At 36.8% G+C, this 27,218-nt stretch overlaps 1 protein-coding gene across 1 annotated transcript in view; it reads right to left on the bottom strand.

The window, feature by feature from the left end:
* LAMA2 (laminin subunit alpha 2) overlaps nt 1-27,218 on the bottom strand; it is a 485,095-nt gene that overhangs the window by 262,994 nt on the left and 194,883 nt on the right. Inside the window, exons 10-12 of the mRNA XM_079780407.1 lie at nt 24,393-24,553; nt 15,874-16,014; nt 13,292-13,462 (exon numbers count right to left, since the gene is read on the bottom strand). Of these exons, the coding sequence (XP_079636533.1) occupies nt 13,292-13,462; nt 15,874-16,014; nt 24,393-24,553 (473 nt within the window). The remainder of the gene's footprint in view (nt 1-13,291; nt 13,463-15,873; nt 16,015-24,392; nt 24,554-27,218) is intronic.

The following is a 27,218-nucleotide window of genomic DNA, read 5'->3' as shown; positions in this document are numbered from 1 at the left end:
TGTTTCTATGTAAATATCCAAAAACATCTTAGCTTCCTCCCAATTCACAAAGAACAAGACTTTTACCCAAACAATGCTGCTCAGGCTTATAAAATTTGAGGGCTGGAAAAGAATTTGGCACACTATTTGGGTCGTCTGTCTCACTCTGAATAGATGTGGCCTTACATGATCCTAGAATTATTATTATTTTTTTAATATTTAGAAAATGCAAACAGGCACTTCTGAAGAAATCCCAACCAAGCAATTGCTCTAAGGGTTCTTTTTTTTTTAAAGGAGAATTCTACCTATAATGCCTCTTGTTCATCTTCTATGAAAACAGAGACAATTATTATTCATACAGAGCATCCATCTATTCACTCAAAAGGAAATTATTAAGCTCCTGTGCTGTCCAGAAGAGTGCTAGGCCTTAGAGGTACGAAGCTGAACACAACCCAGTTGCATTCGGGAAATCCCAGACCAGCGGGCACTGTTTCTGCAGGCTGGCCAGTGGGAGGTCTCAGGGGAAGAGCACAGGGGAGGCCTAACTCTGCTCGTTCTGGGAGATGGGGTAGTCAGAAGAGTTTCAAGTCAACACGTTTTCAAGTGTCAAGTCAACATCATTTTGGAGGTTGAATAGAAGTCACTCAGGAAAAGGGCAGATATGTTCTCCGACAAAAGGCAACTGTGATAGGAATGTATGAGAGAGCATGAGATACTTATGGCTGGTCCTCAGAGATTTCACTGCATCAAGACAGTGGGATTTTAAACTGGGGACTGAGAAAATCAAAGTTGAGCTTTATAAAGATCTTCTTCCATCAGGTAGGTGAATAAAGCAGTATTGGATTGGGGAGGTGGGAGGTAAAAGAAAGTCAGATGGCTTTTCATGAAACCTAGGTAAGAAATAGTCTTGGCTGAACAACTGCTCAGTGACTGGGTGCATTTTATTTGCTTTGCTCTGACACATTCTCATTTTCTATGGCTGGGCTGATGTCGCATCAACACCTTGAATACGGACAATAGCTGAGAAACATTTTTTTTTTTCTTTCTCAAGAGTCAAGCAGTCACTTTACCATACCTTTGCCATGTTATTATTTCATTGTTAGTTGTCAGCTGATGGTGTGATTCTATTTGGTGTTAGAATCATAAGATTGCCATTTGCAGGAGACCTTCAAATTCATCTGGTCTGTTTTCATACCAGATTTCTTCAAAACCAACCACAAATGAGGCCGTGGGGAGATAATGCAGACAAGAACTCCCAGCCTAACAAGAACCAGCCCTGAAAGTCACTGGTTCACTTCCAGGCCTGCCTCCCGCTGTAAGCACACTGGCCCTGTCGCCCACATGAACCATTTTTCTTGCTTTTGCATGTTCAAATTAAGATTTCGTTTGTAATCTTCTCCCATGGAGAACTGAGGCCCAATGAAGTTAAGGGTCTTGGCTGTACTTACATTTAAACAGTGGGTAGCAGAGCCCAAATGGCAAAACCGCTGACACGTATTCAGGAAGAGCTGGAACCTCTTCTACAATCTGAAACTGGCCCAAACCCCCATGTAATATGCAGGTCCTGCCAAGAGTCCTTACTCCAGATATGAATGACAGTGCATTTTAGACTTCTTATTTGTAAAAAGGCAACTTTCTAAGATTCATTTTCTTCCTATATAAATGTGTATTATTTGTGTGCTTTGTGTTTCTGTTGCCAGGAGATGGATGGGTAGATTTGGACTTATGTATTTTGTAGTGGCTAAGAAAGGGTTATTCTAGGGTTCCCTGGTACAGGCTAAACTATTAAGAAAGTCAAATTCTGAGTTCAGGCTAAGAAATGCTGCAGAAATATATATTTTTTTTTGCCTTGGGAAGCTTAACTTTTGGGAATCATCTACAGATACTCAATCATCAGTTATTTTAAAGAAGTAATAGTAAAATGTAGCCCTCAAAATTGTATGGGTAAAAAAAGAAAATCACTGGGGGAGGTTGTTAAAAGTGTAGATTTCCACATATTTCCTCCAGATCTTTTGACTAAGTGAATCCAGGATAGGAGTCAGTAATCTCCATTTTCAATAAAGTCACCACCTGATTCTAAATGAGACTGTTGTAGCTATATGTAGATTTTAAAAGAAGGGGTTAGTTTAATGGTTCTGCTTAACCCTTTACCATGGCTTGTATCCTTTAAGTAAAAATACTGCACTACATGAGTCAGGAACATTGAATTAAACTTCAGCCCTACTAAGTCTTATGGGATCAAGCTGTCATGGGGTTCATTCCAAGCATAGTTTATATTATCCTAAATGTCTTTCACCAGACCCAAAGTTCATGTGTCTTTCTGGCACAACAGAAAATTATTTCTTTTCAAACACATATTCTACCATCATCATCTAAATAACTGCTAGATAATGAGATACATTAAATTGTCCTATTGTCTCCTGTGTAAAGTTTCAAAAGAGTTTTTAACCAAGAGCAAACTTAGTATTAAATGATAACAATCAAATTTTATTGTTACACTTGTTTTGAAAAAAATAAAAGCAAAATAAAGCATTTTGACTTTTATACAAGTCATCACCGCTTAATTTAAAACTACTGGATGTAAGAAAAATATGCCCTATTCATTTCCCCCTGTGATAATGAGTAAAAAGAAGCTTAAGGCAGTAAGCGGCCTCAAGGAGCTTTAATGGCCTGCAAAGCTTTTTGCTTGTGGGTTATTTCCAGTCCCATTTCATTATAAACAACTTACTTCTAGAATACAGAGGCTGATTACTTCAAACCCACCCTCACATGAACACTAGAGAAAAGGCATTTATTCCACAACCAGACACATCTTAGACCCGTGATCGGCAAACTGCGGCTCGCGAGCCACATGCGGCTCTTTGGCCCCTTGAGTGTGGCTCTTCCACAAAATACCATGGCCTGGGCGAGTCTATTTTGAAGAAGTGGCGTTAGAAGAAGTTTAAGTTTAAAAAATTTGGCTCTCAGAAGAAATTTCCATCGTTGTACTATTGATATTTGGCTCTGTTGACTGATGAGTTTGCCGACTACTGTCTCAGACTAAAAGAGAGAGGGTCCTATTGATAGTTACTTTCTAAATCAAAATACTGTAAAAACTTATATAGGAGAAGATTCTTCCTATCCTTTTCTCTTTGCTGATCTATTGATTTTTTTTTCTTCTTCCTTCCTTCCTCCCTCCCTCCCTTCTTTCTTTTTTTCTTGTGTATGGAGAACCTTTCTAAAATTTCAATGGGATAATGTCTGACCTCAAATTAGGCCCAGTTGGAGTTAGTAATGATAACTAATTATTATTTATCAGGGACTGTCTTGAATGCTGAATATTCATTAATTCAATTAATCCCCATGATAACCCTGTGAAGTGGGATTAGTATTGAAGCGTGGAGAGCAGGGAGCGGATCTCCCCCTTGCAGGTTCTTGCCTCATAAAGTTTGAAGAATAAAATTCGAGGACTAAAAGAATGTGTTCGTAAAAGGGTGTAAATTTATTGGAAGCAAATTCAGACTCCCACGTAGGGAGAGGGTTCCCAGGGGGTAACCCACTAAGCCCCTTTTTCTAAGGTTTATAAATGCTGTAGTTCTTTGTGACTTCATGCTACCTTCCAATTGGACCCCTTCCCCATTTTATGATCCTGTGTTGTTGTTGTTTTTGATTGGTCACTCTTTTGCAGAATATCAGCTTCAAAGTCCAAACCCACATGGTGCCCCCTTTTGCTCTCCCCCTTATCTTGTAACATTCCTCTATCTCCTGTGAAAATCTCTTTCCCTCTTTCTGCCATCTGTCCATGTTTCTCTATCCTCTGTGAAAGTTTGCTTTCCTCTCCCCTTATTCTGTGGAACCTTGCTATTCTTTGCAAATGCATGCCTTCTGGCGGCCCCAAGCCCTAACCTATGCATTCCTCCCCCATGGACTCTCTTTATTCCCAAGACTCCCCCAACCTGCTATTTTATCTCTAAAATTCCTTTCAGTATTAGCTCCAAATTACACATGAGGAAACAGTGGCACAGGAAAACTAAGTTACCATACTATAATCACATAGCTATTGTCTATGAGAAATAAGTCAACGCAATTCCCTGTTTCTGTGTTAAACAATGCTCCCAGCATAGATTTCAACCCCTATTTTTAACAATTCTAAAAATATAGTTTGAGCAAAGCTGGTTCTTGGACTGTGATCTGTGTAAACTAGCTTATATATAGACTAGTTGCTTGTTCTTCAATAACCGATCCAAGACTTTTGCCTTATTCTTGGGACATATACAAGGCTATGGTATTCATAAATTCTGCCCAATTGCTTGCAATGAAAGATCTGCATTAAAATCACCCAGCCTTTCCCCTAAAACCCATGAGTAGGTTCCCCTGATCTTGACTTTCCAAGACACTACTAAGACTCTGTCAAGATGGCTGGTGTTCCGCTTACTGAAGTAACTTCATAAACTTAGTTTGCTTGGTCAATAGGCTATTTCAAGAATATATTTGGTAGCTGACATCTGTCTAATACTTATGAGGAAATAAAAGATTATATTTTATTGTAAATACAATAAGCAACTCTTTATCCTCTAATTCTCCTCAAATAAAAATTGTATCACTATAGCAGAATAGGAAAGTTGATATCAAACTTCAGTAAGTACTTAGATAAATAATTTTGACATTTTCTTAAAACAAAAAACTAAAAAACTAAAGCACTTGTGTGATTCTCAAACCAATAATCTTTACAAAAGTTCTGTACAGATAAAAAGCAGTCTCTGAGTATCTCTCCCAATCCTCTGGAATTTAACAGGATTAAATTAATTCACTAAAAGATGCACTTGTTTGTATATTACAAATTCAATGTAAGAAAATATTTTTATTCTTAAATTTTACTCAATCAGGAGACCAACAAGAATGACGGATTCAAACAGTGGTGGGCAGGGGGGAGGGGGCGGGGGAGAAAAAAGAAAAACAGTTATCTCAGAATGATGTAGCCAGGAAGGAGTGAGATGTCACATGGTGAGTATTTTGGGTGTGAGCACACAATGCATGAGGAGGTCTTGCTTCTTTGGAAATAACTGTAAATATATTCATCTGAGTAAAACAATAATCTGTGTCTAGTCATGCATGCTCTCTGCTCTCCTGGCTGTCACTGCTGTCGATCCGGAGTTGAGAGGTAATGGCCTCATGATTCAAGGAAACTGCTGAAGTGTGTACTTAGGCTTCAGTTGGAGAGATGGGTTCATTTATCTTCATAATAAGCTATTACCATCGAGAGGTCACAACTCATTGAAGAGACAGTCAGTCTAATTGGCTCAATTCCATTAGCTTTTGACATGCCTCAAGGAGATAAGCACTCTTTTGCAGGTAATTTTCAATCACCCAACAAACTATCTGTTTAATAATTCATCACATTTTTTATTGAGGTCTTATCACATAGCTCCTTCTTCCATGTGGCAAATGTCAGATTTTAGATCCAGGTAATAGAAGGAGGGCTTCAGAAAAAAATAAGGTGAGAGAGCATTTGCTTTGACTCAAATGCTACTGTTGGAAGTGATGAGAAGACCTCAGGAATAAACATTTAAGCTTTACGCTTCCCCAACAGGACCTGTTGACAATAATAAAATTTCCTGAAACCATCAGGAAAGAGTATTATTTGTATCCTTGTGATAAGTTATGCATGCCAACCAATTTTTAGCTTGTAAGATTGGAGCACTTACTAATTATTGAGTAATCACATGAAGCAATAATTTTTACAACGAAGTCTAGAATAGGAAAGTTTGTAATAGCTTATAATAGATTAAAATAAAAATAAAGGCTGTTCTAGTTAAAATATCTTATTCTACAAAGTTGATTACATTCTGTTCTTGAGAGAATGAGTAGATAGTCTCTGAGGCAAACTCACAATTCAAATGTTAGCTGTTACTTTAAATAGCTAAATAACCTAATAACTACAAATTTATATTATTTTTCTTCACTATTTTTTACACAAATGCTTCTAGGTTTAGTTAATCAGATACCTTGGATCATTCCATATTTGTATACCAAGAATGTTTCTTATTGATTTATAGTTTTATAGAATTAGATTGCATGTATATACCCCAAACTCAGTCTCTCAATGATAGACATTTTTGCAGCTATCACAAACATTTATGAATGAATAACTTTGCATTATACATATTTATTTGTACCTGTAGGATAAATTCCCAAAAGAGAAATATGCAATCAGATGTGTATTTGTAACTTTGATTTCTAAAAATTGGTTTTCTTGTATTGCATCAAAGTATATCCCCACTACTAACATGTAAGGATCTTTGTATTTTTAAAGTCTCAGTAATGGTATGCTATCCATTTTGTTGACTTTCCTAAGATAGATTACAAATGATTTCTCGGTGTTATCATATTAAGAGGCAGATCGAACATCATTTCATATATTGAAGAGCCATTGTATTTTCTTTTCTGTGAAGGGATCATTCATATGTGTTGTCCATTTTTCTGTTGGACAGTTGGCCTTTATCTCATCAATTTCAATAACCTCTTTAGGTACTAGAGAGATTAGCCTTTCATTTGCTATTAATTATAACAACAACTAAACATATGGGATTTTAAAAAGAATTGATATTTTATTATTTATATTTGTTTTCTAGGGCTGCCAAAACAAAGTACCACAAACTGAGTGTCATAAGCAACAGAAAGTCATTGCCCCACGGTTCTAGAGGCTACAAGTGTGAAGCCGAAGTGTTGGCAGTGGTGGTTCCTTATGAGGGCTGTGAGAAAAGGATTTGCTTAAGTCTCTCCTTGGCTTATAGATGGCCTTCTTCATGAAAACATGGCATTCTTCCTAACATAGTCTCCAAACTTCCACTTTTTATAAGGACACCAGTCATATTAGGTTGGTTTCCACCTTCATGACCTCATTTTTGACTTGCTACATTGTAGCTGCAGGGTATTTATGTTTATTATGTTTATGAAATTGACTTCTCTAATCAGTTACTGAAGGGCAGAAATCTCAAATTCCTTTAGACACCAGGTCTTCAGTGAAGCAGGAATAGTGAAATACTTATCACATCATTTGCTTGGAAAGACATGAAGCAGCTGCAAGATAAAGTGCAAAAACACTCTGCAGGTTTCTCAAAAACTAGCTAACTGATTTAATTTTTTTACGTTTCTGCAAAGCTACTATTTGAGTCATTTACTCTACTTACTTGCTAAAATTAACTCTCTGTGATTGTCCAGTTGCTCTGTCAGATAGCAATAAATAGGCAGGGGACAATGTGTTCTTTGATAAATGTCTTTTATTGACATGAGACTATCTACAATATAAATTACCACAGCACACAACTATAGAAATTCACAACGCAATAGACATTTATTGAATAGTGTCTGTGTGCTAAGGGCATTGGGAGAATTCTAAACATTCTGGGGGGAATGCTGGAATTCTCCTTTTGCCGATAAGAAAAGTAACACTCAACAAAATTATGGAATGCGTCCAAGATCACAAAACTAATAAGCTAGCAATCCAGCATTTAAATCAGATCTGTAAAAGGCATAAGGACCAAAACAGCAAAAATAAATGACCAGGGCCTCCCCTTGCATTAACAATGACTTGCAATCAATTCTAATGAAGATAATGTATTAGTTTGCTAGTCCATGATCAAGGTGTCAAAGGACTGGTCCCCTCTGAGGGCTGTGAGGGAAGGGTGTGTGCCAGGCTTCTTCCTTGGCTGTAGCTGGCTGTCTTTTCTCTGTGTCTTCAGGCTCTATTCCCCCCCATCCCTACCTGTGTCCCATTCTTCCCTACCACCTGGTTCTTTTCCCGCTATTAACAACTTAAAAACAAACCAACCAAAACCAGCACACAAAGAAGGCTCTGGCTATGATAGGTTCCAAAATGCATAATACCGCAATACCGCCCCCTAAACTATAGTTGGCGATTCTGACCTATTGCAAGGGACAGAGGCCTGAATATTGGGGGTTTGTCTCAACAAGGACTTGGGCTAGTGCATGAGAACCAGCAATCCATGGGTTCCCTAAGGTGCTCTGCACAGGGAACATGACTGTAAACTGTTACTGAAAAGAACATAGAAAAAAAGTTTGACATTAAGATTTGTTTGAAACTCTTTTAAGTTGGTGCTGGTTTTGCTTTCTCCAGTTTTGAGGTAAGGAATAGGGGTTATAGAAGGAAGGCTTTTTAATCCTCTTGTTATGGCATAGTCTTCCTTTTTACAATTTCAAAGAAAATTTAATACAAAGCACCTGACATGCTATTGGAAGCTTGGATGTTTTGTTACTCATTCAAGAACTACTGTGTTAAGCTCTAGACCCAAAGACATGACCAGTCTGAGGTCCTGTGTTAGGTGGCAATCGGTAGAGAAAGCATTATTATTTAGCATTTTTTATTCTCTTAATTTCTTTTTTGTTTCTTTTTTTTTTAGGAACAAATTTCTATCTAGTATCTCATTCCCTTAACCGAAAAAGCTTTCTACATTTCTTCTAGTGTAGATGTGCTGATGAAAAAGTATCTCAGTGTTTATTTCTCTAAAGTAAAAGCTCTTTGTTTTGCCTCCATTTTTCAAAGATATTTTGGCCTCGTAAAGAATTCTAGACTGATAGTATTTTTCTGTGTGTTGCTGTTTTCTTTTTCCCCACCTTAAACATATTTTAAAATATCTCTTTTACTATATTTGGGCTTGCATCACGTTTGACAAGAATCTTCTTTCTTCTTCAGTACACCTTATGTCTCTTTTTTCTCTGATGCTTTTAGGGTTTTCTCTTTATCTCTATCTACCACTGCTTGTTTTCTTTCTTTTTTCTTCCTTTCTTTTAAATAGTTTGATTTTGATGTACTTTGGCTGAGTTTCTTATCTGTTTCATTGATTAATTTTTTTTCCTGGTTATGGTTCTTATGCCCCTGCTTGTTTACATGCCTGGTAATTTTTTATTTGATGCCCAACATGATGCTTTTCACGTATTTGGGTGCTGGATTTTGTTGTAATTAATTAAGTAGTAACGGGCTTTGCTCTGACATGCAGTTCATAACTACTGTCAATAAATGAGTTCTTGGATATTTTGTTTGTTTTTAATAAGTATATTTTCTCATTTACCCTAAACAAATCATTTGGATTGTTGTGGGCAACAGATCTTTTTCTTGGGTTTTACTCCATTACCAAATCATTCTTGATGAGATCTGATTCATGGAATAAAAATTCATTTAGTTTATTTATTCTATTTACTTTTATGGCCATTTACTTTCATGCCATTTTCTGCAGACATGACACCTTAATTAATCCAAGTCTTAAACTGGCAGAAGTTAAAGATGAGGGAGAGGCTTTGACTTCTACTTTTGTATAATTTTGAGGAATGTGAAAGAAAGAAGTCATAAGTACAAATTCCACTGCTAAAAGGAGAGTGGATCATGCTTGTTAGTGAATTGTTTATTTATTTATTTTTAAAATATATTTTTATTTATTTCAGAGAGGGTGGGAGAGGGAGAGATGTGAGAGAGATGAAAGATGAGAGACAGAACATTAATGATGAGAATTATTGACCAGCTGCCTCCTGCATGCCCCCTACTGGGGATAGAGCCCACCACCCGGGCATGTGCCCTGACCAGGAATCGAACCTGGACATCCTGGTTCATAGGTCGACACTCAACCACGGAGCTACATTGGCCGGGCCAACTGTTTATTTTTTTTAAGCCAAGATTGAAATCATCTTCCAGCTTCCACATAAATCCCAACTCAAGAGTCCTTTCTGAGCAACATTATTAAAACCATTTTTGTCACAAAGTATTTTTAAGCTCCTTTTATGTGATAAGAACTACCTTGTCCTGTAAATCTCAAACATCATTCTCCTTCAAATCCACAGCTTTAATTTGAGATCTGAGAGGTAGAACTAAAAGTCAAGCAAGCACAACAAAGATTACTTTCAGAAGCCAGATGCTGTTTTGTCAGCAGACTCCTAATGTGCATTTTAAGCTAGGCTCTAGGTATATTTGGCAACTACATGACATACTTTAAATGCTTCTTTACACTGGAAACAGGAGAAGACAACTCAATGTTGTGGGAAATAAGCATTGTTTCATAAAGAACAAATCACATAGGATGAATTTAATAATGCTCAGAGACAGCATTTCAAACCTTAATGGTGAGGCAGGAACAGCAGACAGGCCACGCCAGATTCTCTGGGAACTTTATAGACGGGCTGAGAATTGCTTTTGGAAGCTGCGCTATTTCAGACCACTAGGGTAACCTAAGCGATTATTGTAATGTTCCAATTGCACTTGGTTTACTAAAGCAGTAAATTATCCCAACTCCGAAGTACCAAACTGTGTCTGAATAGCTGAAGCCTGTAGCAAACCAGCAGGACTCCTTCCATCCCCACCTAGTTCCATGCTTAAACCAATGCCCTAAAACCAAGCACTGACATTTGCCAAGCATTTTGAAAATGAAGTGCTGCCTAGTACAGCCCTGTGGGTACCTGACTTCTTTCACTTTGACTATCTAGGATGAGGGGAGAAAATTAGCCCTTGATTGTGCCAATGGTGCTATAGATACACTCACATATGAGAACAAAACACACATTGTTTCAAGATTGCTACTGGGGAATTAACTCATAGTTAAGATCATGTAAAGTGTTTAAAGGGGTAGTATAAAACTTTGCTAAGTTTTGCTAGGTCTCATCTATTATCCACATACACACATATTCACTTAGGGATTCCTCATTACTCCAAAGATAACTGCAGTCAATAAAAATGTTTCCTAGGACAAAAAATATGCTTTTGGTAAACTTCCTACTGTTCTTGAGTTTTATTACAATCAGATGGACCTCTGTGCTAGCAAATTGCATCCCATGTCAGAGAGGTTTATTATTTGGGGTTAGGTTCCTTAAAAAAGGAAGGATGGCTTGTGGCATCTTCATTACAATAGAACATGCACAGCACAGAATGGCCCCTTTCTGTTGTAAGGAGCCTTATGACCAAGTGACTGACTTGAAAAATGTTTGAAAACTGGTTATGTAAATATTTAGGAAATGCTAATAGCATCTCATAAATATTTTTCCGACTTAGGCATTAACACTAAAAAGGCGGAGGAGGAATTATGTACCCACAGCCTCTTGGTCATGGATGTAAATGGATTTCAGCATCTAAGCAGATGCACAAGTTCCTTGATAGACTATTTCTGTCAGATTCTGGCAAAGGCTCTGATTCGAACAGCAATTACTGGTAAAGAATTTAGCCTCAACTATTTAGAAAAGTGGCTTTATTGGATTTACAAACAAGTCCCTACAATTTTCCATTTCCTTAGCAAGATATTAAATCAACCAAGCTAAGCATGTCATCATGACTATAATTTACGTGATCCGACATGACAGTTAAGATGTACTGTGGTAATTTGTGAGAGCTTGCAGTATTATTGGTAGTATCAAAAATTTATATGGTTCAGTTATTAAGGCAAATTGTTTCATTCATACTGAGATATCTGACAGGAAACCACCGAGGGCTTCCACATTACATTTAAAAAAATGTCTTCCATATTCAAACAATTTGCACACCCTGTTACCATTATTTTGTTCATTGAATGGAAATTGAAGCACAGGCAAGCACAGCTTTTTGATGTGAAAATGATCTGCGGGGGAACATGAAGTGCTTCATTGTGGGTGGTTATAAGCAACAGTTCAGCCAGGATAAGGAAAGTTATCTTTGGGAACCAACAACTATGAACAGGATGTCCAAATTCTTTGCTCTGATGCTATTTAATATCCTATTTGCTTGCTTTCCTTCTGTCAGTTTGATTTTCAGCCAAGAGAAAGAAAAAGCATATGACCAAGGAAGAAATTATCAAAAATATGGTAAAGAGTATTCTATTATAAGCTACCCTAAAATAAACTTCACTATAGCAAGAAAAATAAGACCTTTGAAACCTATCCAATTTTGACCCAAGGCTCTTTTCTAAACTCCTCAAAGCAGGAAAAAAACAACAACAATAAAACACCTGACAGTTTATTTTTGGCAAATTTAAGCTGTAGGCATTCACATCTCATGTGCTTTTCTAATCTTATTGGGAATATAGGAGGTTCCTAAGTAGAATAGGATAGAATGACTTCTTATTGTAATGGGCCTTGTAAATAAATGTTTAATTAGATTTTTATTTTTAATTAGAATTTTGTGCAACATATACTGTCTCTTTTAAAATACATATTCACTGAAAACACTTTAATCATTTACACAATTTTCATAATAGCATTTTGAAGCCTGTTAAAAATAAGAAAACTGGCCATGAGTTAAAATTTCTTCAATCTGTGAAAACCACTAATTCCCACTCACAAAGGAACATCTGAACTGCCATTAAATTTTTCTATCTCAATACTCACATGCCGTGGTGAGAGAACCACTAACTATAAATATATTTTTACTTGTTTAACCAGCGAAGATGCCTTCAAAAGTGACACTATATTCTTACAGGGAAAAACTAGGCTTAAGTAGCATCAATTTGCTAAGAGATTCTTCAGCATGTGATCAGGTCAATTTAACTATCAGACGACAAGGTATTAACTTTCACAGAACCAGCAAGTATTCACATGTAGAATCACTATACCAAAATTTGTTTGCAACCAATTATTGTACAAAATAAAATGACAAAAGCCAAGGCACCTGTGTAGTTAGAGTTAATCCACATCTGGGGGAAAAAACAAAACACGAAAAACAGTGCTGCCCTTCTGAGGCGCCTATATTTGTTTATCTGTGTATGTTTGTCTTTGTGTGTGAGTGGGCTCTAAAACACGCATGTGCTTTCAATCTGGCACTTCTTATAGTGCAGCGCTCTGTCTGAGCTCCGGGAAATATGCTGTTTACATAAGCTTCATGGCAAGCATTACATTAGTTATGTAATAAATTTCATTTCCAATTAACATTCATACCAGATAGAAAAAGGAGCTCTCTTGAATGTCAGCTTTGAAATGAAGTAGAAACAGATGAGGAAAACTTCAGTAAGTATCCCACCATAGACAACTCAGGAAAAACATCTATTTCAAGTAAATCCAACACGGTTTCTTCCAATGTCTATAATTTTTTTTTTCTTTTGCAGACATATTCTCAAGCCCTCATTAATTTACTTGCTGATTAAAAAAATATATAGGATGTCAGCTATGTGAAGTTGTGAACCGGGGATGCCATGGCCCATGGAACATGGGAAAATGTCAAATTCAAGCTGATGTAGTTGTTTCAGGCAATCTAACACAGTATGTGTTTGATATGCTTATATTTCTTTAAACAAATACTAAATAAAGCCCATTCCTTTATTGACCTGTTAAAGCAAAGTGGCGAGAAGCAAGCTGCATATGGACTTACCTTGTTTCCTAGATACGGAGCTGGTGCGCTCCAGAAGTAGTCCGGGGCCAGGGCGCGGCGGGCCTCCCCGCTGCTGATGCTGATATGATGAGGCGGCTGCAGGTCCTGCTGGGGAGCCACTCGAACGTGGCCAGAGATGTCCGTCAGATACCAGCCACTCATGTCTTTTATCTTAAACAAAAACGCACAACCATCATTACTTAGGAAGAATAAAATCCATCCACTTCTGTTCTCTTTTATATTCCTGTAAAGTCCATGTATTTGGAAATCAAAAAACAGAAACTATACAAGTTTACAAAAAATATGAGCGTTTTCAATATCACTAAACTTATCATATGTACTCATAGATTCCTATTTTTTTCTTTATGTTTCTAGGAGTTTGGATGGTACTTATTACATAAAAATCTGTTTTCATTGGTTCAATGCTTTTTAAAAAAAATCATGATTGCAAATACCTTCCTTAAAAATAGAAATTCATTCAAAATTATACAATGGTTATAATGTTATATTAATATCAAGTAATCTGACTTTGAATTTTATATTTTTCACTCTACTAGTAATTTCCTATTGCTTCTGGAATAAATTAGTTTAAAAGGTGTTGCCTACACGTTTGTGAAGCTGAGGAAGAATAAAATTTGCAAGTGTCTGAAAGATGGTTTTTCATTCAGTATTTCCTCTCTTCCTATTTATTTAAATTTCAACGCTGAGACTTAAAACCATTTTAATCCACCAGCTTAGCCTGTTGCTATGGCCACAGCTCAGAATATTGTACCTACTCCTTCCCAGGGCGTCTGAAGTACTACAGGAACCCAGGGCTTAGATCCTTGGCCCAGAAAAGGAAGAAGTCTTAAAGAAGGACTTAGGGAACCCATGATGATTTATTTGCTTTTTCATCTTTATACTCCAGGCAGGGGTGGGCATATAGTTGAAATTGTAATTTAAACTGTCAGGTCAGGATAAAACACTGGCTATTGAGGTTTACAGCTACCAGGGGCCCACTAGACCTGTGTGAGCAGCTTGGTATTGGGGGTGATAAACAGCAGAATGGTAACGGTTGTTGTGGATGAAATATATTTTTAAATTTCTTTATGTAGAAGTCATTTGATTCTGTATCTCCCAGAGCTGGGGATTGCTGGGACTGCTCTGGTCGAAAGAGAAAGAGAGACCAGGTAAAAACTTACTAGCTAGCTAGACAATAAGATATATATTACTTTCTTTTCTTCCCTTCCCAACACCACCCTCCAGAAATTCTATGACAGCTCAGTGAGATTCAGAGGAAGTTCTCCCCAGATGACTCACTGAACTGAAAATATCCCTGGACCTGGTTTCTGAAGACCCAGGCTGAGTGTCTCCCCTGCTCCCCTGCTAACTATACAATTTTGACATGTTAATGGAGCTGTTAAGAAGTGTGTGTGTGTGGGGGGGGGGGGGGGGCAAGGGTACTAGAATCCAAAGGAGGAAGTTAGGCTAGATTTCCGTTTGCTGTTGGTTCTATGTATTCTGCTCCAGAAGCAAAGCATTTGATAAAGTATGTATAGGTCCAATTTTAGACATGAGAGAATAATCAGAAACTGCTCATAATATTTCAGACTTGACTTAAAAGCAATATAGGCAGAGAAAAATAAACAATAGTTACATTGAGGATTAGTTAGCTGATTAAAGTTGAAAGGAAGGAAGATAGTTTATTGAAATAGTGATGTTGGTAAAACAAAACTCTCATCACGCTTCTGCTAAAATCCTTCATGACTCTCTAAGTATAGGACCCCAACCTCTTTAGCATACCCAACCCTGGATGGCTGGCATAGTTTCTCATTCCCCTCTTGGCTTCTCTTTCTCTAGCCTGTTTCCCGCTCTTCTGTGCTCAAGAGTGGCTACACAGGCTATTTGAAATCCCTGAAGGCCCCAGTTTTCCTTTCATACCTCTTCTATAAGGAGACAAATCAGAATGGAAAAGGCAGTGGGGAGTAAGGTAGGCACTGGAGGAAGGCAGGCAAACATGTTTACATTTATGGTAGAGGAAGAAAATTCCAGTGACTACTAAAGAGGCAATAATTTGAAATTTTTAAAAGTTGACTAAGAATAAATGTATTGTTCAAATTTAGTGGCCCCCTTTTAACAATGAAAGGGCCCATGCAGCATCAAATAGTAACTAAAGGTTGGTGGGTAATATGCATTTTATAAAGTAGTAATAAAGCAACATATAACTTATCAAAAATATTGGTGGATTAATAATATAATTCTTCATATCCCAATCGGATGCTTTCTCTGTTGAATCACGTTCCCTTGGGCTAGAACAACATTAATTTCATTACTGCTTCACATATTAATCATGGACACTGAAAAGGCTAGTGTTTGTTTATTCTAAGAAGTTCGCATCTATACACTATTACAAAAAAAAGAACTTGAAAGGATTTGATAAAAATACGCAAATAGCATTGAAATAAAATTACATCACTTCTGTATAATAACTTTAAGTAGAAGCTCACGGTAAGAAAAAAAATAATAATTTCATACAAAAAGAACCACAGCAATATCAAGAAGGCCTGTGGAACAGCATACAGAATGAAAAGGCTGCTGCTTACATTGCCGTAGGTCCAGTAGGAACTTTGACATCTGTTGGAAACCCCTGAACAGAAACACTCATCACATCCTTTTTGATTATTCTCTTGCAAATTGAAGAAGCCAGATTTGCAGCGGCTGCAGTCTCCTCCTTCAACATTTTCCTATAAATAGAAAGGTGTGTTAGAAACAGAGATGCCCTTTAAACTTAAGAACTGTCTCTCTCTTTAAGAAAAATACAAGCTGTATATTCTTCATTTTACCGCTCAAAAACCTTTAAAATATAATGATATTTTTAAAAATCTGCTTGAAAACTCCTTAGTAAACTATATGCTTTCTAATAGCACAGTAATCTGCTGTAGTAAAAGTTACAATTTTATCTTCCTGAATGTCATGAATGTGCAGTAAATACTATGATAAATACAGCAATTAGTTAAGTTGACTAAAATTCGTTTGGTTCTTTATTGTCCATTGTTGAACTACTTTGTCTTAGAACATATGATATGTGACAAAATTAAAGGCATTAAAATAATACATGGACGTATAACACAACATTGATATTGGACAGGTAGAGAAATTCAGTCAAACAGTCATAGTATTACCCTGGTGAGATGAAGTAGAAAAGGAGGAAAGTTTTCCCTACTTAATTTTCACAGTGTTTCCTTTAATACAATGGTATATAGCCACTTAATCATATGGTGAAATTATGGGGAAAAATAATTCTCATTTGGTGACTGCTCTCCCAAATGGTTTCATTAATCCTAGTCCCAGTATACTGAGAAGTTATCTGTTTATAGGTGGGCCTATACTGTGAACTCAGCCTAGGGAAAGCTATGAGATGAAAAACCGGGAACGGTGCAATCTTTCAATTTAAAGAGTGGTTAAACTTGACTAATAACTTCTAAATGAAGGTTCCTTGCTTTCCAGGAAACAGATTATTAATATCCCTTATACATGCATTTGCTCCACATTTTTCCTCTTTGTTGAATACCCTTATTACCTCAATTCGGAAACTTTCCTTTTCCTTAGAGAACTTCTCACTCAACTGTTTTCATAGCCCTTTATACACTGCTCTATTAGAACCACAGAAAAAGCATAGCTATTTCTTCTCAGGTCACCCTCTCCAGCTATCCTATATAATAAAAGCCTAATATGCTAAGTGTGCGGTCCACTGGTTGGCCGTTCAACCAATCAAAGCATACTATGCTAAAGATATGCTAAGGCCGCTATGACATGCACTGACCACCAGGAGGCAGACAGTTGACCTGTCAACCAGTCGCTATGATGTGCACTGACCACCAGGGTGCAGACGCTCAGACAGGTATGTTAGCTTGCTGCTGGGGTCCAGCCGATTGGAACTGAGCGCCCTCCCATGGCGCCCTCCCATGGTTCCTCTCTGGCTGGCCAACCTCGCACATTTCTTCCCGGCCCTGAGCATGCACCGGTGGGTCTCTTGGCCTGGCCTGCATCCCCTCGCAATCTGGGACCCCTCGGGGGATTTCAGAGAGTGGGTTTCAGCCCAATCCCACAGGGGGAGCACCACTCAGCCAGAAGCTGGGCTCACGGCTGGTGAGTGCAGTGGCAGTGGCAGGAGCCTCTCTCGCCTCTGCAGCAGTGCTAAGGATGTCCGACTTGCTGGCTTAGCGCCTCAGCTGGCAGTCAGACATCCCCTGAGGGCTCCTGGACTGTGAGAGGGCGCAGGCCGGGTTGAGGGACCACCCCCCCCCCTTAGTGCACAAATTTCATGCACTGGGCCTCTAGTATACCATAATCTGTCCAGAGGTAGAAACCCTATCCTATTTATCTCTGAGTACCAGGAAATGGCAGTGCTCCTGGTAGAATACTGAACACCAGCTTAATAAATTTTTATTAAGTTTAAATTAATCTTTTAGTGGTTGTGTTTTTCATGCATAGTAATATGTTATTCACATAGTGGATGTTTAATAAAAATATTTGATAATAAACCAAGATTGGGCAGAAGATAGGGATGATAAAATCTGATAACATAAGACCAAAAATAAAAGAGGCAAGAATAACATGAAAAAAAGAGAGAAATATATAAGAATAAGCAAATAAAGAGGTTCTCCTTGTATCCGAGAGAATAATTTATTTGAAATTAACTTTTGGACTCTTAATATCTATGACCCACTTACAACCTCAACCACCTCTACACTGCTGGAGCCTACACAAAGGGTATCTCTGAACCTGTTTCACGTGTCAAACTTTAGCATCCTAATATGTGCACAAATTCATTTATTGTCATTGAAATTCTTGCTAGTTCTTCCTTATAAGGTAGATTTCAGATATTTTGAGATAATAGATGTCAGCAAAACTAACCAAACTAATTTCAGACCTGTGGTGACAAGTAAATCCCCAAAGCCCTGAAGTTGAAAGCATCTTCAGAAGAATACACAGGCAGGAAAGATGAAACATATTTATAATTCTAATTTAGCTTAGCCCGTTGAGGACACAGTACAGCTGTTTTGTACACTGTGTTCTTATGTTTTTGGTCTAATGTACCTTTCATTTACTCTAATTTGAAAGCTTTAATACCATCTTTCTGAAATTCAGACTGAGTTCAACAAGACATTTTTGGACAGTAGTTACATTTTCCTTAGCCCCATTTTAGCCTGGCAATATGAGCTTGAAAAAATTATGATTAAATAATTGCAACATTCAATTGCATCTAATGGATTGAAGTAACACATTAGGGTAGGAATTCTAGGAACTGTAAAGAATGGTGGGATAAGGTCTCTGTATTTAAAAGCCAACATCTACAGGTAGGTAAAAGAAAGTACACTCATAATCAACTGTAATGCAAGGTGGGCCATGATAAGTGCATCTCAGAAATAAATTAAGTTAGGGAAAAACAGAGGAGAAGAGACTAATGCCTGCTAGAAAGAAGGCTTTATGACAAAACCTTAAAACATGGTTAACGAATTCAATCTGTAGCAGGAGATAGAATGAGAGAGCCATGCTAGCAAAGATATTGGGAACAAGAAATAATGCAAATATTAGAAGATTCATTCATTATTTCTTTTTTTCATAACACATGTATTAAATATTTCCTATGTGCTAGAAACTTCACTTGGTACTTGGGTTCCAGGGTCTCTGACCTCACATAGTGAACTGTTAAGGCTACCCGAAGAGATTTGGCTTTTCTCCCCTTAGCAATTGGTAAATCATTAAAGATTATTCAGCAGGAGATAAATCAACAGAACTATACTTGAGATACTTAAGTTGATGGTAGTAGGTAAAATGTCCATGAGATGTGGGACACTGGAACAAGGAAATCTTTCATTACCACATGGTGCAGCAAAGAGTGAATGCAGCAGGTTTGAACTGCTCAACCCCTCACAATCCAAACTGAAAGACTGTCCCTTGACCAGTTCCTGGAAGGTAACCTAGAATATCCTGCCTGAAAACAGTGTCTTTTTATACCTGGGGTCAGGGGTCATAAGCAGATATTTTATGCAAACAATGTGATTTATGATGAATGCCTGAGGTCTCGGCCACATTATATCAGTTTGACCTCTGAGGGGTTTGGAGACTGAATAGTTAAGGTCAATCATAAGAGTGCTCCATATCTATATGTCTAACCCCCACCCCCAAACACACACACACACACACACACACACACACACACACACACACACACACAAAACAAACAAACAAAAAAACACAAAAAAAACAAAACTCTGGACACCAGACTTGGGTGAGTTTCCTTGGTTGGCAACACTTCACATGTGTAACCACACATTGCCGCTGGGAGAATTAAGCACTCTCTGTACTACTAGTATTCTACTAGGAGAGGATAAATGAAGTTTGCACTTGGCCTCTCCTGGACTCTTCCCTACACACCATTTGCCTTTGCTGATTTTAATCTGTATCTTTACACTTAATAAAGCAAAACCATGAATATAACAGCTTTTCAAAGTTTTGAAAGTCTTTCCAGTGAATCATTGAAAACTAGTGTGGTCTTGGGGACCCCCAACACACCATGGTGAAGATAACAGAATGCCTGCGCATAGCTATACAAACAAGTTAGACAAGTGGTAGTATTGCTTTGTTTATTATGACAATCTTTGAGCCAAAATATTTTAGACCCTGTTAAAAGTCCTCAAACTAATCCCATTTTACCTTCCCATACCCCATTCACTGCACCCCTCTTCACAAGTAATCATCAACTCATACGATTTGTTATAGACCCCATAACCTCACATACAATTGCAAAGCATGTCAGCTAAAAGTCACAACATTAAGTCTCTAGATTCCTACTTTTTCAGTCCTGAGTCTGTACCATATTTTTTCTTTAGTGAGTGGCAGCTCCTAATCAGATTGAGACTCATTCAATTGACAAGTGCTTGGTCCTTTTTTTCCTCAGGCTCTACCACAGACAAAACTAAATAGCAAAAATGGTGGATGTAGTACCTACTTACATATCCATCTTTATGCCCTAGTTAAAGTGCCTTTTAAGCTGGTAGGAAAGTGAAAATCTGCTTAGCTCATTCAATCCCTGCTTCTGGACATGTCTCAACATTTATAGAATTAATTAGTTATATCAGGCTCTGCTTCCTATTTCATTTTCCAACCTCCCTGGAGAGAATATATATCGAAGCAATTTCTTATTTTAGGATTGTGTTTCCGAAATTTCTTTGGAAAAAAAAATAGTAGTTTTAAAACAGTGATTACTAGATAACATTACAGTTTGATAATATATTTGAGATGTTTTAGAGTGGCACAATTCAAACACACAAAAAAGCATAGCAGTCAGGATTTTTATTGCACATTCAGAGTAACAAAGGTTTCCCACCTAGTTTGCTAATGACTTTGGCAGCTTGGGTATCAATTCTTTTTATGGATTCCCAGGTGGGTAATTGCTTTTTCAAAACTTCCCTGTGACTCATCAACAACTGTCATCCATGAAACATCCTCAGATTGTGTTCGTGATTCACTCTTGGAAAATCCTCTTGCTACAAGGATTTAAATTTGCAAGGGTGAACCTTCTGCTTTATGGGTAGGTTCTTGGAGCAATTTCTTTTGGTATCAATGTCAAATTATTAGTAAATGTTTTTTTCCATTATTTTTCACAGTTCCTTTATGTTCTATTATTATTCATTCATCAAATCCCAGCTGAGCTACTAATAGAAGGCATTATAGGAGATTCCAGAGAGAATATGAAAATGTCCTCAAGAGGACTGTATAAAAGGAAGTGCAAGTATAGGTAAATAAGGATAATACACGGCAGAAGGAAGTCATTGAGTACATGCTTTGTTATCTAACACCAAATTCATCACCACAGTCCCCCATCCCTCTCCAGGAAAAATAAAACAAAGGCCATAAGGTTGAAAGAAAAAGATGTATCCCAAGGGTTGCATGATAGGAATAAAATAGGCTGCTGCAGCATTATTCTCTCCAATTGTAATTTTCCAGATGTAAGAATGCCTAACAGAGGTCATTTGCTAACATAAATAAATACATACATACAGTAAGATGATCATTTTTTGCACCATTTTTTGGTCATTTATATTATAAGGTCTTCAAGGGCAAATATCATATAACTTGTCACCATCCAACTCAGTTTGTAAAGCACAAATGTGAAAATAATTGATCTTAAAAATCTAATAATGATAGTGAGAGTTTGTAGCTTCCAGACCAAATGCTGCTTTACTCATTAAGAGATTTCTCTCTACTTTATCTGTTATTTTATCACTTCTTTGTACTGAGTCTGCAGATTTTGGTGTTAGCTGGGTTTCTGGAACCAATATATTACAGATACCAAGGGATAACTGTAGTTAATTTTGGGGGGACTCAAAGTTAGACATAAATTTTCAACCATGTGGGGGTCAATGCCCCTAGCCCCTGTATTATTCAAGAGTCAATTGTATTAACCTATAACTTAATACATTTTTAAAAGATGTTTAAACTTAACAAAATGGGGTCTAATATATTCTCTTTCTCAGCATTTCAAATGGGCAACTTTTGTCAATCCATTAAATTTATTTTAATATTTTTGTAGATAAACACTTATATGGATATCATTTTATTTCAATTTAAGTCTCCAGTTTCTTAGCTTCTCAATAAAGTTTTGCTTATTAAGTAACATTTGACCCATGTTGTTTGATATAATCATTTGACACCTATGCCAAATCATGTTTTTGTGAAACAGAATGAGCTACCACATTTCACTCTATTTTAATGTCTTTTCAGTATTTTAATTATATGAGTATTTTGTTGAATATTTGGGTATTTATTTTTCTTTTTTTTGTAATTTCTTTCATTTTTTTAATTAAGGTATTATATGTGTACATATCTTACCATTGCCCCCCACCCCACTCCCATACATGCCCTCACCCCCAATGTTTTGCATACGTTGGTTATTCTTATATGCATGCATATAAGTCCTTCGGTTTGGGTATTTATTTTTCTTGTTAATAAGAGGCTATAGCCATTTAATTATAGCATATTAGGTGCACAAATATTTTGATATAATTCTTTTGCTGTATGCATATAAATTATGGTTATTAAAATTATGTAGATATTTAATGAAACCTGTTTTGTTCTGCAAGTTTTTATTCTAAAAAATTAGTTTATATGAGCTTATATTCATCTATTTAAAATATACAGTTGAAGGGCAACTATTTATTGTGTTATGGTTAATGTTTGTATACACATGTACACATGTAACTAATCATAATTACTTCATTTTCCTTCTCTTTTATGATTTCTTAATTGCTATTTATCTTTGTGCTTTAATTATCTGTGTAGAGCTTCAAGTGTCTTTGTAGGAGGCATTTTTCCTATTAGGGTTGTAATCACTCTCCGTGCAATACGGAGGCAGGCAGAGCACAGGCAGGAGCTCAGCAGCTTTCCCTCATTGCTCTGCTAATGGCTGCAGCCCTCTTGCTCTAACCTTTCTCGCTGCAGTTACCCAAGAGAATGAACCAAATGAGGCCTGCCTCCCTCACTCACGTTACTCTTTCCTTGCCAATTCCAGGCATCTCCACTGTATAAATGGCAGGTGTGTAAAAACATTTCTTTCTTTTTTTTTTTTTTCCCCAGTTTGATTCCCTATCTTCTAGAACCTGGGAAAGTTTATCTTCCATTTTTACACTCAACTTGGCCTGTCCTTTATTTGAGCAAATGATAAAGGTTCAAGATTTTCATGGAGTTTTGGAAAAGGAATAAAGCACACACAGGGTATGTTTTGGTAAATACTAGAAAAGATTTACTAGGAGCCTATAAGATTCCTCCAAAAGACATAGAGGGTGAAGAGGGGAGGTGTCTTTAACAAGCCATCACCCACAGACAGCTACAGTCTGGTTCTACTAGAGCAATTTTTACATATCAGGTAATATCTGAATGAAATGTACTGGATCTAGAAAATGTATTATGTTGCAATATATGACAATTCCTTAACATGAATTGTGGACGTCTGCCTATTTACTGTCCAAGGTAAGTACCTAAATCACCCCTGATATATAACATATACCTACTATGTAACTATTAGAATATTTAGCTTAATATTTTAGATTTTCTTGTTCTAAGAATATACACTTAACATTAATACTAATATTTATTTATTGTGTTATGGTTAATGTCTGTATACACACACACACACACACACACACACACACATATATATAACTAATCATATCATACATACTGCTTAGATAAGACGACTGAATTAATAAAGAAAATATATTAATAAGGTTCTATCTATGATTGAGAACAAAGAAAAATGTAGAACAAAAAAAGAAAAGAAATTCTACATCAGGATGGCATGCTACGTTTTCATTGTCTGAGCTAATTTAGCTAAGACTGTCTGATCCAAACATTTGGTACTGATTACTATAGCTAAGGGATATCAGTTTTGTCATTTAAGACTTGTCCATGTCTCTAAGTTTCCTCTATGTGTATGAGCTGCAGGTGTAATTCACCCTCTGGTGTTAACATGATGAACTATTAGCTGAGCATGTACAGCAAATAAAGTTGCATTTCTGAAAGTACTCTTGGGAGGAAATATTGAGCCTTTAATCAATTCCACTAGGGCTTCTAACATTTTTAGTAATTAAACGAAAGAGTTTGAAGATGGTATTTTCAGACCTATCTGGGATCAAACTTCAGAAGATTAAAAATCCAAAATGAAACCCTAGACAGCATTATTTTCAGACTTAGAGACAAAGCTAGAGTAGATTTTTGAGTGTGCTGTAGTTTTAAAGGGTTGCTACTTTTAGTGCTATATTGTTTGAAATTACACTAGAATGGTGATGGGCAACAAGTTTTATTGCTATAAAATGACACTGATTCTTAAGGTGAGTTGTCCTCTGTGTATCTATGGGTTTTTAGACAAATGGCAGGTGTCTTGCTGCAGTGAACCAGGTATCTAAAGACACTTACAAGGCTGCCACATACAGAATAGGTAGTGGATATGTACTGCGGAAGTTGTAACACTTGCTTAATGCTAGCAGACATTTCAGAGAAGCCAAGGAACATGACCTTCTGTTTTGACAGTGGGACGTTACTGGAATAAACAATGTACCTTGCAGTTACAGGGTCCAAAACAAGGATCCTCATTTGTACTTCCTTCACCACTGCAGTTACAGGGTTTGCAGTCTGGGTAGCCAGTGTAGCCCCTGACACACCGATCACATCGCTCCCCTCCAAAGCCAGGTTTGCAATGACAGGACCCAGGTGCCAGACCTAAGAGAAGATGAGCCACATATCAATTTTTTTTTCTTAAAATTTTTAAAAAGTATAGTATATTTTATTGATTTCAGAGAGGAAGGGAGAGAAAGAGATAGAAACATCAATGATGAGAGAGAATCATTGATTGGCTGCCTCCTTGCACACCCCACACTAGCGATGGAGCCCACAACCCGGGTATGTGCCCTGACCTGGAATCAAACCATGAGCTCCTGGTTCATAGGTCAACGCTCAACCATTGAGCCATGCTGGCCCACATATCAACTTTTTAAGAAAAATATACAACTTAGCTCCTCCATTTTTAATTATAGTAGCCTTTACAAGTCTATTTTCACACAAAAATAAAATTCATGATGTACATCCAAAAAGAACAGTTAAAAAACCAAACAATATAAGGTTTAATTAGAAGCTGGCTATGGTTTGCACACATAGCATTTTCTAAGTATTTTTAAAAAATATTTAAGAATTATTTTAAGAGATAAAATCTCATAGAATTCACCAAAATCAAGGCTACAGAAAAACCACTGCAATGATCATGGATGAATTTCCATATCTCTGACCGATGTCACTAGATTAAGAATATGTAACTTGTGTATACCTGTTGACTCATATGACCCTTCAGACAAACACAAGATGGAAAAGTACCTTCGGTGTAAAATAATGCTACTTAAAACAAAAATGTAACAATAACAACATAAGTACAATATATCATACAACTGAGAAAAGACTACATGCATTCATGGGAATGAATATTTGAGGGATAAAAAATAGAGCAGGAAAGTGAGAGCAGTTTAAATTTACAAAGCTGACAGGTGTCAGAACCACACCAATTTATCAATCAAACTCAGATGAGAGAATCTTAAATACAACACCAAAGTGAACCAAACTAAATCCTGAAGTACATTAAAAGAACATCCAGTGGTGACCAAGATGATTTTTATTATAAATATGTTTAATATTAATACATTTGTTTTAACTTACCATACTCATAGGTCAAATGGAAAATAAGTCTGATAATTTCAATACAGGATGTAAAGGCATACCAAAAAATTAACATTTACATCTCATGTTAAAGTCTTCAGACATTGGGACTACGTGTAGAAGTACTCCATGTAATAACAAATATCTATCTTAAACTTTGTTGCTGGAAATACTATGAATTAGATGTCTAAAGACCCCCTCCTTTTTTCAGAACACTTGACAATGCAGTATAAAATTAAAGATAGATAGATAGATGATAGATAGATAGATAGATAGATAGATAGATAGATAGATAGATAGATAAATGGAAAGCAAGAAAGAACTGTGGTAATATGAAATGAAGAGACCCCTGGTAGAGATTAGAAACTACAAAAAAATAACATTCCAGCCCTTATGTCAGTATCTTTCCTGGAGTTGACTGATTCTGATAAGCTAGAATGTGGAGTATGGTTTTATGAATCAAAAGACAAATTCTAGGTACGACTCAGGTTAGAAGGTCATAACAGAGAACTTCATATAAATTCAAAGTTCCTACATGGGTAAATTAGAAAATATGCACAATAGTATGCACATACAACATACACACTTATGAAACACACAAGAAAACAAGGCCCCAGTGAATAGGAGCAGAAAAATCAAACTGCAGATTCAGATTCATATAGATAACACAGCGCTACTAAGAGATTCAGAAGATAAAAAATATTTAACATGTTTAAAGGTCTATACTGAATAACATGTGCATAATTATAATATAATTTTCTATTATTGTATTTCAATTTTTAAATTAAAAGAAAAAACTATTGGTGTAGAACCAATTATAACTGTGCAAGCTTGAAAACATACAAATGAAATTGACAGACATTGCCACATGAATTAGAAAATCAGTGGAGAGTGTAGGAAGGGTTTTTCTCTCAGCTTGCATGGTATGACCTCAAGAGATGGTGTCTAAATTTACTAGATCATGAAAGAGAGATTTAAGCCTTTTATTTAACATAATAAAGATTCCATAAAACAAATACAGAATAAAAATATATGAATAAAAGTTGTGGTATGGATGACACTTCTTTGTCTTCAAAGATGAAGAGTCAATAGGGAATATTTAACAGTGAGTAAAAATACTGTTAGGAATATTAGGTAGATATTATTTGGAAGATAAATTCTTCCAAAAGAACTTACTAAGAGAAAAGGCTCAATGTGGTTAAATTTGGAAATGAGATTTGGAATGAATAGGTGGAAGAGGGCACTACTGATACTTATTTTATTCCTTTACTTATTGTTAAATTTGTACCATATTATGTATACTTTTTATAATAATAAAAAATGATTTATGCAAAGATCTTTATTAAAGCGTTGGTTATAATAAATAAAAATTAGTAATAGTCTTAATCTATATATAAAAAGCCAGTGTCCGTGATGACCATGATGACCAAATGACCGGTCACCATGAGGTGCATTGAGCATCTCTCGGTCCCTCCCCCCCCACCCACCCCCGGCCCACAAGCAGGGCGGGGCGGGACTGGGGACTGGCAAGCGGGCTGAATGGCTGACCTCTTGGTCCCTGCCCCCAGTCTGCAGACTCCGACGGATCAGCCATGGTGAACGGGGGGAATCAGGGTGGGTGGCAGGAGGACCAGGCTGGCTGTCAGGCCCTTGGGATCACCAGAATATCCTTGGCTGCTCG

Source organism: Cnephaeus nilssonii (assembly GCF_951640355.1).
Source record: "Cnephaeus nilssonii genome assembly, chromosome: 9".
NCBI classification, from domain to species: Eukaryota; Metazoa; Chordata; class Mammalia; order Chiroptera; family Vespertilionidae; genus Cnephaeus; species Cnephaeus nilssonii.
Note: the sequence above shows the minus strand (reverse complement) of the source record. Positions and strands in the feature narration are given on the sequence as shown.